The following is a 12,832-nucleotide window of genomic DNA, read 5'->3' on the forward strand; positions in this document are numbered from 1 at the left end:
CCGAGAGCACCCGAGCAGCCTCAGTCCGGAGAGGCCCTTGGATCGGGGATGATGGAACCAGGTAGCTCGGCCAGCGCGCGCAAGGGCGGCCAGAAGCCGTTCCTCTCCTTCCTTTTCCTCCACCAGCTGCTGCTCCAGATGTTGCAGCTGCCGAGCTCCTGCGCCTGGACCACAAGGCAGCCCCACATTGTCTTCGTGCTCGCTGACGACCTGGGCTGGAACGACGTGGGCTACCACGACTCCAACATCTTTACCCCGCACTTGGACGCTCTGGCGGCCGGCGGGGTCCGGCTGGAAAACTACTACACACAGCCCCTGTGCACGCCGTCCCGGAGCCAGCTCCTGACAGGCCGCTACCAGGTAAACTGCGTCCGCCTCGCCTCGTCCAGCCCCTGCCTCCTCCTCCTCCTTGCAGCACAACTCCGCCTCCTCTTCATGTGATCCTTTCCCTGGACTTCTGGCATGACCGCCAGCCCTTTCCGCTCCACCTCTTCTTCCAGGGACCCGACTCGGAAAGAATTTACTCCTTTCCTAATGATTAAATCGCCCTGGAGCTAGAGGCTGGGGGCTTCGGCTTCTAAGCTTTCCAACACAGTTACTTAACTTCCTCCTTGTCACCCAGACTGAGCATGCTCAACTTCCAGGCGTTCAGAATCCGCCCGTTAGTTTCTCTTTCTCTGGGCTTTAAGTGGTTGGGTATCATCTGGTATCAACAAAAGGCCGCGGAGAGGAAGGGTCTGGGTGACGGGTACTTGATGTAGACCCGGGTCCTAGAGAGGGAAAGGGAACGAAGAAGTTTCAAAGGGTGGAGGGAGGAGAATTTTCTCCTCTTGATTATTCTGCAGATAGAAGGGGGGAATCAAAGCAGCAAAGAGAAGGCAGAATCCCCAGAGACGATGCTTTGAAAGAATAGAGGCAATGGAAGAAAGGAACGAATATGATGGAGAACAAGAGAACAATGTGAGATGTTACCCTGCCGTGCAGACAAGCTGGAGGATTCCTCACATTCATTCAGTGTGTCCTGTTGGTGAAGTTGCTGAGGGCTTTTTCAAAATCCACAAAGTCAATTCACAAAGTAAACTTTCTTGGGGTATGGACACAAGTGAACCATAATGGAGGACACGAGTAAAGTCAAGTTCATTATGGTTTCTTCCTTTTTTCTTTGGGTTAAAAATTTTCTCACAAAAAATTACAAATAATTTTCTTTCTGATCTCCCTTTAGCATTAAAAACAATATTTCTTGTTTATTTATCACTCCATAGTGTTATAATTCTGAACAGTGCCATATTCTTCTGATTCTTCAAGGAGGGTCTAGGTGTTTGAAACCTCTCTGGTTGGAAAAAAGGAGATTAGTTATGCACAATGCTGATTAAAATAATTATCTCATGACCACTGAGAAGGGCAGAAGCAATATTTTAGGGTCTGTGGTTTCAGTGCTGAATGAGAATTAAGAGACCGCTATGTGCTGGACTTAGAGATACAAAGGCACAAAAATACTACAGACCTTACTTTCAGGGATTCTTACATTCTGAGAGGGAGGCAACCTGTGTTATAAGGGTAGCAGTTTGTCCAGGTCACTCATTTAGTTTATAATTTCTTTTGGATTCCCAGAGGATAGTTCTTACTCCCAAGGTTTATGGAATAATCTATGGGGAAATCTTTATAAAGCTAGAGCTCATGAGCCCCCACTGGTGGGGGATTTCTAATTAACAGTAACATTAGACATTATTAGTGCTTGACAACACATTTACTAGGGCTTTATTTTTTTTAATTACCACTATAAACTATCTCTTACAAAATGCAGAGTCAATAGGAAAAGTGGGTAAATCTACTAGTACATGTCATAAGGCACATAGATTTGGGAAAACAATACAAGACAATACATAACTGTGGTACTTCAGGACCCCGATGTCTTTTCTTTCATTTGGAGTCCTCATGCAAACTTTCAACTTTTGATTTATAGCTAGTTCTCCTTTCAGGCTCTCTTTTCCATTGTTTGGATCATGATCCATGAAGCCAAAGGGAGCTTATTTTCTTGCCAACCCCTTGGAATTTGCCTTCGGCCTCCATCGCTCTATTGAAACTGCATTCTCTTATATCATCTCCTGATCATTTTATAATACTATGGCCTTTTAAAAAACCCTCATCTCTTTTACCTTTCTGCAAACATTTTGATATTGTTGAACATGTATACTTGTCAAACACATTTGACACCTTAGGTTTAAGACACACCAAAATCTTCTGGTTCTCCTTTCTTCTCTGTTACCTTTCCAATCCCTCAATTTGAATGTTCCTCAACATTCTGATCAAAGTCCCTTTCTCGCTACAATTCCCATATATTCTCATAACTTTACATATTTTTTTTTTGCCTTGGTTTGGACCTATGATTTCATTTATATAAAGAGCTCTTGGTGAGGAAATTCTCTCTATGAAAGCAAATTGGCATCTGCCTTGCAAATTATGCTCAGAAAATTGTCTGGGAAGGTTAAGTGAGTAGCCCATGATAATACATCCAGAATGTGCAAAAATGAGATTTGAACTTGGGTCTTCTTGACTCTAACCTTGGTCCTTTATCTACTCGCACACTCCTTTTCAACCACCATCTCTATGCAAATCTCCCTCATCTATCTCTCCCAGCTCAGAATTCTAGACCAGCATCTCCAAATGGTCTACCAAAGGCCTTGATCAGGATATCCCATTAGCTTCTCAAACTTAACGTATCCCAATTCAATCTTTTCTTATAAAAAGTCATCCTTTGTGGATGACACTAAATCAGTTTATAACATGACTATTCATTTCTTCCATTTTTGGATTCTTGTGGCTGCTCTTTGCTCTTCTCTCTCCCTTACCTCTCATAATTAAGCTATTACCAATACTATGGCTTCTGTCTTTGTGACATCTTTCTCATATTTTTCTTCTTTCTGTATTTGCTGGTATCACTTTAATAGAAGTTATTATTGCTATCTATATTTAAATTTATTTGTTTATTTAATTTATATTTGTGCAATTATGTAAAACACATTCCCATAGTTGTCATGTTGTGAAAGAAGAAACAGAGCAAAAGGGGAAAAAAAAGATGGAAAAAAACAAAAGTAACTGAAAATAGTATGCTTCGATCTGTATCAGAGTCTATAACTTCTAGAGTTCTCTGGATGTGAATTTTCAATCACAAGTCCTTTGGGATTGTCTTGGATCATTGTATGGCTAAGAACAACTAAGTCTATCATAATTGATCACTCACTCCTTGTTGTTATTAGCTGTGTGCATTGAGTGTTCTGGTTTTGCTCACTTCACTTCATTGTTATATATCTTGATGATTGAAGTAGCATCCCAAAAGGTCTTCCAATCTTGCCCTTCTAATTCAACCTCCAAAAAGTGTCAGATTATTCAGTCTCATCTTGAGACCTTATCAGTTATTCTTCTGCTCAGAAATATTTAATGATTTCCTTCTGGTTATTGAATAAGACCAAATTTTGTCTGGAATTTAAGGTTCTCAACAATTTGGTGGCGCTCTGACCTTTCATCTTTATACCTTCCTACATTCTATGTTTCAGCCAAACTGGACAACTTTCTCCCTGCAAATATTCTGCATTCCTACTTTTATGCCATTTCTCAAAAAGTTCTAAATCCAAGGTCTAGGAATTTGTTTTAAAAATATTTTCCTCACTGTATTTCAGTAAAACTGGTTTCCTTTGTGATTTCACTTATTTAATTGTATGTTTTAATATATGATTTGTGTGAAGGAGTCCATAGGCTCCACCAGATTGCTAGAGGGGATCCATGACATAAAAAATGTCAAGAAATCCTGTTCTATTAGAATATTTCTTCTCATCCTCTTTGCCTGTAGAGTTTCTACCCATTCTGTAAAACTCAATTCAAATGCTTTCATGAAACCCTCATTGTTCTCCTCTTTTGGCAATAATCATGTACATATATTCCTAAGACTTTGTATCACATTTTGTTCTTCATTTTCCTAATGCATTTATGCCCTTTTTTGGGATTGTAACTGTCTCTTTTACAGGTTAGTTGCCAAATCCACAAATATTTTTTAAGCACTTAATGTGTGCCAGGCACTGTACTGGTCAGTGAGAATATGAGTATAAAGAATGGTTTAACTAAGCTTTTTATCTCTCTTAATACACTAGGATTTTCCAACGGTAAATGTTTGTAGACTGTTGTGGAACAAATACTTGTGACCTGGACACATGTGCATTTTAATAACCACTTACACCATCTGCTGGCAGAAAATCAAACTAACATTGTAAAATTCAATAATATAGACTGCATATTGCATATGACATTGATTAGCTAATAGTCACCTGGCATTTACCATATGCTAGAAGCGTATATCTGAATATAATAGTATATACCGAGGCTCTTAATCCCTCAGACTCCTCAAATATGCCCATTTCTACATACTATACACATTGCAACATGTATGTTACATGGAAAGAGCACAAGGCTGAGAATCAAAAGACCAATTCTGATTCTGCTATTAGTTAGCTCCTTATGGTTAGTATTCTTTATTATACATTTTTGCATTCCAATTGGAATCCATTTTTATTGTTTTTCTTTAAAATTTTCAAAATAAATGAAAAATTCTTTTCAGTTAACATGATGTACTTGATTCAAATAGAAATTGTCCCCAAACATACCAGTTTATTATAAATATATACATATCCTGGCATTCCAAATTCCTTTACTTCAACTCTTTAGTTGGTCAATTATTTATACTCTTATTGCCATGAACATTTCTTTCCCCTGAAGTAAGTACCAGTGATTTACGATCAGCTAAGTAGCACAGTGGATTGAGTTCAGGTAGATTCAAATCCAATTTCCAACACTCCCTAGTTGTATGATCCTGAGTAAGTCACTTACCCTCAACCTTAGTTTCTTCATCCATCAAATGGGGACAATAATAGCAACTACCTCCCAGAGCGTAAGGATCAAAAAGACAATTTGTAAAGCACTTGACATGGTGTCTAGTATGTAGTAAGAGCTAGTAAACTATTGTTAAATGCCAAATTATTAGTTATTTAATATTATACTATTTAATGGTATGTTAATTATTATTCTAAAAGATCTTGGAGAGTTTCTGTGGCTGAAAGCTTTATCTGTTTGAGGCCAGTCTCATGATAATTCTTTACTAATTTAGCTAGGGTGATCATGGACTGACAGTCTATCACTGGTCCTGTTTTTGAAGCCCTTCCAGCTTGGCAGAACCTGCCAGGGTTTATTGTGGTGTTTTTGAGAATCTACGTTCATTTTTGTGCCTCAAGAGGCATTATGGTATTTTAATTTTTTGTTTTAATTTTTTTTTAATGTTTAGACAGCATTCAAAATGCTTAGGACTTTATGGCATATATAACCAAGTTGTTCAATGAGCTCACATTCTAACTAAAATTTATGGGTGATGACATGATTGCTATTTCTTTTTGATTTTTTTAAATTCCTTTTTGTAATTGTTTTTATTTTACCCTTCAATATAAATAAGAAAAGAAAAAAAATTGCCATGTAAACAGTAGATTATGGGAGAGGATTCTATATAAAACAAATTTCTATTTCAAATACTACATATTGCTTTCAAAGCTGTCTTGCTTTTCTTTGCTTCCTTTGTTTTTGTTTGTTTGTTCTCTGCTATGCACTTGTTTGTTTTTTCTTTCTTCCACTCTAAAGAAAGCGACAATTAGGAATGGAGATCTATCTGTCTGTCTATCTATCTATCTATCTATATGTTAGATTATACTATGCTTATTTCCTCCTATTATCTGTTTCTCTGAAGGTAGATAACATCTTCCTTCACAAGTTGAAGTCTTTCCATGTCTTTCTAAGTCAATCAACTCATTATTTCCTACAACACAGTAACATTCCTTTCTGGATTCAAACAGCATTTTCCTTCACAGAATTTTTGAAGTTAATTTGGGTATTTATAAAAATCAAAATGACTTGGTTGTTCAATACTGCTATTATTATAAACAATGTTCTCTAGGTTCTGCTTCATTTCAGTCTTTATTATTTCACTGAGGCCTTTCCATGCTTTTCTAAAATCATTGAGCTTATTGTTTCTTATAGCAGAGTAATATTCCATAATGAACCTATATCACAATTTCTTTAGCTATTCCCCAATTTATATAACTAACCCCAATAGCTAATTGGGGAATTAGCTATTCCCCAATTTATAGATATTCTCACAATTTCCAGGTTTTTTTTTTTTTTTTACTAAGACAAAGAAAGCTGCTATAAATACTTTAAAACAAGTAGGTTCCTTTCAATTTTCTTTAATAATCTTGGAAAACAGACCTAACTTTTTGGACATAATTCCAAATGTCTTTCTAAGATGGTTGGATCAGGTCACAAATCTACCAACAATGAATTAAAATGCTTTTTCCACTTTCCTTTGTACATTAGTCACTTTCCCCTTCTATCATTTTAGCTAATCTGATAGGTGTAAAATGATATCTCAGAGGCAATTAGTTGAAACAGTGGATAGAGCACTGACTCTAGAGTCAGGAGGACTTGAGTTCAAATCCAGACTCAGACACATAACACTTCCTTAGCTATGTGACCCTGGGCAAATCACTTAACTCCAATTTCCTTTCTCCCCCTCCCCTCCCTTCATGATATCTCAAGTTGTTTTGAGTTTCATTTCTCTAATTAATAATGATTTAGAGCAAATTTTTATATGACTATAAATTGTTTTGGTTTAGTCATCAGAAAACTGTCTGTTCATATCAACTGCCCATTTAACAGATGGGGAATGAATGATTCACATTCTTATAGATTTGATAGCTCTTTATATATTTGATATATGAGAGCTTTGAAGAAATGTCTATACATTTTTCTCCCAGTTTTCTGCTTTACTTCTGATCTTGGCTACATTTGTTTTATTTGCACAAATCTTTTTTAATTTAATGTAATCAACGATATCTATTTTACATGTTATAACATTCTCTATCTCTTGTTTATTCATAAATTGTTCACCTATTCATAAGTCCAATATGGACTATGTTCCATGTTCTTCAAAGCTCATTTTATATCTGGGTCATGTATCATACTATTTTGACCTTATTTTGGAAAACTGGTCAATGGTAACTTCTTCCAGACTGCTTTTCCACTTTCCCAACAATTTTTACAAAATAATTAATTCTTATCCCTGAATCTTGCCTTTATATGTGTCAAACATAAAATATTCATTTCCTGTTGTAGATCATATGTCTACTCCATACTGTTGATTACTTTTCTGTTCTTTAGCAAGCATTAGGTAGTTTTGATAAGTATTGCCTTATAATTTTTTTTTTTTTTTTTGCTGAGGTAATTGAGGTTAAGTGACTTGCCCAGGGTCACATAGATAGGAAGTGTTAAGTGTCTGAGGCTAGATTTAAACTCAGGTCCTCCTGACTTCAGGACTGGCGCTCTATCCATTGCACCACCTAGCTGCCTTTGCCTTATAATTTTAAGTTTAAGATCTGGTACTACTAAACTTCCTTCCTTTACATTTTTTCTTCAGTAGTTCTTTTGAAATTCTTAACCCTTTGTTATTCCAAATGAATCTTGTTATTATTTTTCCTACCTCTATGAAATAATTTTTTGATATTTTAATTGCTCTGGCATTGAGTAAATAGTTTAATTTTGTAAAATTGTCATTTTCATTACATTGGACATTACCTATGAATCATCAATATTTTGCCATTTATTTAAATCTGATTTGATTTTTGTACAAAGTATTTTATGGTTTTGTTCATATGGATCTTAGGATTGTTTTGGTAGGTGTTTTCCTAGGTATTTTATATTGTTTAGAGTTATTTCAAATAGGGTATCTTTAGTTATCTTTTCCTGCAGGATCTTGTTGCTATTATATAGGAATGCTGATGATTTGTGTGGGTTTACTTTATATCCGAATTTGCTGAAATTATTACTTATTTCAATTTAATTTTTAGTTGAGTACAAATATATCATCATATCATCTGCAAAAAGACATAGTTCTATCACCTCATTCCCTAATCTTATTCCTTATATTTCTTTTCCCTCTCTTATTGCTATTGCTTGGATTTCCAGAACAATATTGAATAATATTGGTAACAGTGTTCATGCTTGTTTTACACCTTATCTTACTGGGAAAGTATCTAGCTTATGCCCATTACAAATAATGTTTGTTAATGGTTTAAGTAAATCCTTCTTATCAATTTAAGGAAAAGTTCACTTATGCCTATATTTTCAATTTTTTTAAAAATAGAAATGAGTATTGTACTTATTTATTCCTTTTGAGAAAGGAAAGGGATAAAATGAATGGAGGTGGATGTAATAGACCTTACTGAAAATTCTTCTCTCTCAGCAAATTTTGGGCCTAGACCACTGGGATTATGTTTTTTATCTCCACCAGAACTTAATAGTCCATAGAGGAGAGAAAAAAAACACTACTCCTGAGGAACATAAGCCTATATTTTTTATGACTTTGAAAAAACAAATTTTTATTGACAACTTGTGTTTTCATATCCACTTCATTTCCAAATATGTCTCTCTGTGAATCATCTCTTATAATATAGAGAGAAAAAAACCCACTTCAATCAAATTAACATCAACCCATAATAGTCTGAGTGTATGCAATGTTCTACATACTCTCTTCCCACCTCAACTTCTGTAAAAAAAAAAAAAAAAAAAAAAAAAGAGTAAAGTGTCTGTATATTGTCATGGGAGAAATATCATTTCTCTGAGTTTATGTGACGAGTAATTGCTTCCAAATATATATATTTACTACAATGCAGAAAGTATGGAGGTAAAAACCTCAGTTTTATTATTATGTTCAGACTTCAGAGAAAACCTAAACAATCATGAGGATTCTGACAAGGCTTCTTATAAACAAAATTACATCAGAGTGACAGAAAAAAAAAATCATGGAGCAATTTTGTATATTCCTCTTAGCTCACAAAAGTTAGAGAAACTAGATCCATAATCTCATACTTCTTTCAATATCATAAAAATTGAACAAACTTGTTTAAACAGTCATAATCTCATATATCCCTTGAAGAAACAAACTTCCTCAAATAAACTCTGTAGGTAAATTAAGTCAGATTACAGACTAAACTACATTTAGAAACTTCTCAAATATGCTGATTGTTGCCAAGGAGGCTGGGATAGTTGAAACTCTTCCTCTGGCTTCTTTTCTAAGGAATATTTAAGACTCAAGTAAATTTTTAGATCCTATGAGACAGGTCTTGGTCAGATAAGGTTAATATTAACCAAAAAAATTTGAGGGAATAAAAGAAAATAAAAAGTTCCCATGACAGTATCTTCTAATGTTGGTCAATAGGTAGCAGATAGTCAGGGATTTGCAGACAATTTTGAAGCAGCGTCTTGGTGAGGGAATTCTTTTTAGGGATAAACACCTATGAGAGCTAATCTGGCCCTCTCCAAGCTTAGGACAAGAGAGGAAGCAGGGACAGTTGTACAAGATTACTTATTTTGTGTCGTTTGGTGCTTCAACTTTTATTTTTTTATTCCCATCTCTCCTTGTCCCCCACCAACTTACTTGTTCCTACTTCCCACTTCCAGACCTTATTCTGACAAGTCTTACTCTCCATGGTTTCTCTAATGGAAAAAGGGACACAATTATTTGGGATTCAGTCTCTCCTCATTTCTGAGGACTTGGGGGAACATGAAAGGAATAATCTACAATTAGATAGTGGGTGACATAAGGAGTATCAGAAGTGGGCAGAAAGTGCAGTGGGGAGCCAGGGGCAGGAGGAAAAGTAGTACCCCCAACAGATTGCCATGCTTCTTTAAAGAAAAAAAATCCCCATCCAAGGAATAGGTGATACTTACAAATTTTAGAGTCCCCTTGTAGTCCCTCATCTTATGCCCAAAAAACACAACATGTAAATCTTGATTATAGAAATTTTCAATGGAAATACTTCTCTGTCTTTGAGATAACACTGGCCTGAGTATCGCCTATTCTGATTCTTGTAAATATAAGTATCCTCCATAAACATATCCAGGGGAAAGAGTCATTTCCTCAGGTGACAAAGTGACAAGGATGTCCTGTATTTTGAAAACCTTCTCTATAGGTATTGAAGAAGGGAAAATGGGAATAAGCATTTGTCATGTGCCTGTTATGCCAGGCACTGAAATTAGATTCTCACTACAACTCTGTGAGATAGTTTCAATTATTATCCTCATTTTATAGTTGACAGGAGTTAAGTGACCTGCCTAGGGTTAAAGATCTAGTACATATCTGTGACTGGATTTGAAATCAGGACTTCTTAAGTCCAGACTCAGAGATCTATTTACTGACCCACCTAACTCTTCTAGAAATTTTTTTTCCTGAGGAAATGGCTATTTAAAATATCTATATCTATATGTATCTATCTATTTATATTTTCTTAGAATCAGAGGATCTGATTGAAAATCCCTAATCTGTTTCTTTTTAGCTATAAGATTGTGTCGGGACATTTAATGCCTCTGGGTCTCAGTCTCATTTGTAAAATGAGGAGTTTGGACTAAATCATCTTAGATGTACCTTTGGATTGTAAAATCCTATGACCCTTTTTGTTGTTCAGTTGTTTTCAGTTGTGTTCAACCCTTTGAGACCCCATTTGCAGGGTTTTTTTGGGCAAAGATACTAGAGTGGATTGCCATTTTCTCCTCCAGCTGATTTTAGAGATGGAAAAAGTTGAAGCAAACAGATATAAGTGACTTGCCCAGGGTCACACAACTAGTAAGTGGCTGAGGTCAGATTTGAGTTCAGAAAGATGAGTTTTTATTGATTCCAACCTGGCACTGTGTGCACCTGTATCAGGTGTCTAGCTGCTCTTGATCCTAATGACATATAAGTTTATCAATGGCTTCCTAACAGCTCAATTTATATTTCTGACAGAATTATTCTTAAGCATTAGATGTTCCATTCTGAACAAGATGATTTACCATTTGTTATCTTTTGATTTTATTTCTTTCATCAAAATTTCTTTTTTAATTCTTTTTCTCAAAACAAAACTTCCCTTGGCTAAAATTTTCTTTCCTCCTTCCCTTGAGTTTAACTTAGATTTCTACTTTTAAGAAAATATCTGAACTGAAAGAATTTCTAGCTTGCTTATTCTTTTCTCCAAAGATGTCCCTTCCATCAGCTTAGTTGGCTACCTGCCCTTTTTACTAATCAAAACCAAAAATAAATAGCTCCTTCCAGCAGCCAGTGATTCGAGCCAGCGCTGATGCATGAGCGCTGAAGGACCATGCCAGATGGCAGACCTGGCCTGCAAACGACCATAAAGCAAGTTCTGTAGCTCTTGGCATCAGGACTATGGGCAGCTGACCACTTTGTGGAATGCTGAAGAGGAGCCCAGATTTCATCCATTGATTTGTTTGTCTTTTGGGGGGAGCAGCTCTAGAAATAAATCCTAAGGGGGAGGCAGAATGGGGGGACTGGGGATGTGGTACTTGATTGCAATTCTGTCTTCTTGCTTTTGGACCGTGCAGCAGATTGGGCTCCTTCCTTGACTTGCTTTGTGATCATGAAGTTTCCTTCTGCTTTTCTAGTTTTCCTCATGTGTGAAATGACTGTGATGGAATTGTGCAGTTTTCAAATCTCCTGTGTTACTGTAGCAGGAGGCATTGCATAGGCTTTATTGGAAGGTGTGAATTCAGCTCTCCTGATGTCTGACTGGCTCGAAGTACCCCTTCTGCTCAAGTGGAGGTTTTTAGGTAGGGAGAAGGGTTGCATTTATTGCTATGTATTTCACAATGTTTTTCTTACTCTCACAAGATATTTTTATTATAATTCTCTGAAATCCTCAGAGAATCCAAAGAGATAACATATACCTAGATTGTCCACAATGGCCTCTGGTATATACTTGAAAGAAAGGAAGACTACCAGTTAATACATGAGAATCTTTCCAACTCAAGAAAGCATTTAGTTCCTCTTGTTTCACAATCATAGGCAAATAAGTATCAAGGGAAAGATCACTGCTCAATTCAAGTAAGGCTAGTCAGAGGAAAATTAAATGGTACAGTCGGTAGAATGTTGTACTTTGAATTTTGAAGGACCTGTCTTCAAATTCCTTTTCAAATATTTACTAGGTATGTGTTCCTGGACAAGCCATTTAACCTATTTAGCCTCATTTTTCCTATTTTACGAATTATGAGGATGATAATAATAATAATAATAATAATAACATCCACCTCACAGTTATGAGGATCAAGTGAGATAATGGATGTTAACGTATTTTGCAAGTCTGAAGATGTCATACAAATTCTAGCCATGATGATGATTATTGTTTATTATTATAAACATTGTGATGATTTCTCTATGTCCATCATATTCTATTAAGGCTTACCTTACTCTACGGAAGTCTTAAATGTGTGTTTATATCTCCAGGGATTACCTCAGAATCCTGCACACATTAAGGCCTTAACAAATGTTTATCAAGTGAATGAAATGGTCAAAGGTAGAAGATTGTACCTATAAGATTCAAGAGAAGCAAAGAGAAGAATTAAACTCTGCCCTCAATGATTTCAGAGCCTTTGAGGTGCATCACTAACAAACACTTTTCCTTTTCACATTTACATTAAGGACTTTGGAAAATGGATGCTCTATGTTTAGTCAAAATGCCCCAGAAGGGACAAAATCTTTCTTCTGGCATTGGCCACTTTGAAGTCAGCTTTCCTAATAAGATCACAAAATGTCTGTCAAATACAGTATCAGGAACTGAAAAAAACAAGTTCCATATTATTGTAGATAATGAAGAGAGATGCAGCCTAACCACCTGGTTCTCCACCCAGGATTAAAGAGAAGCCAAAATAGCAGAGCTTTGCTTTCTAGTGATTAGATTGAATTTTTTGCCTG

At 36.1% G+C, this 12,832-nt stretch overlaps 1 protein-coding gene across 1 annotated transcript in view; it reads left to right on the plus strand.

Annotated features, from left to right (window-relative positions):
* ARSB (arylsulfatase B) overlaps positions 1 to 12,832 on the plus strand; it is a 233,076-nt gene continuing 220,244 nt past the window's right edge. Inside the window, exon 1 of the mRNA XM_031966136.1 lies at positions 1 to 360. Within this exon, the coding sequence (XP_031821996.1) occupies positions 49 to 360 (312 nt within the window). The 5' untranslated portion in view covers positions 1 to 48. The remainder of the gene's footprint in view (positions 361 to 12,832) is intronic.

The sequence above is a fragment of the Sarcophilus harrisii genome, chromosome 1, assembly GCF_902635505.1.
Source record: "Sarcophilus harrisii chromosome 1, mSarHar1.11, whole genome shotgun sequence".
Taxonomy (NCBI): Eukaryota; Metazoa; Chordata; class Mammalia; order Dasyuromorphia; family Dasyuridae; genus Sarcophilus; species Sarcophilus harrisii.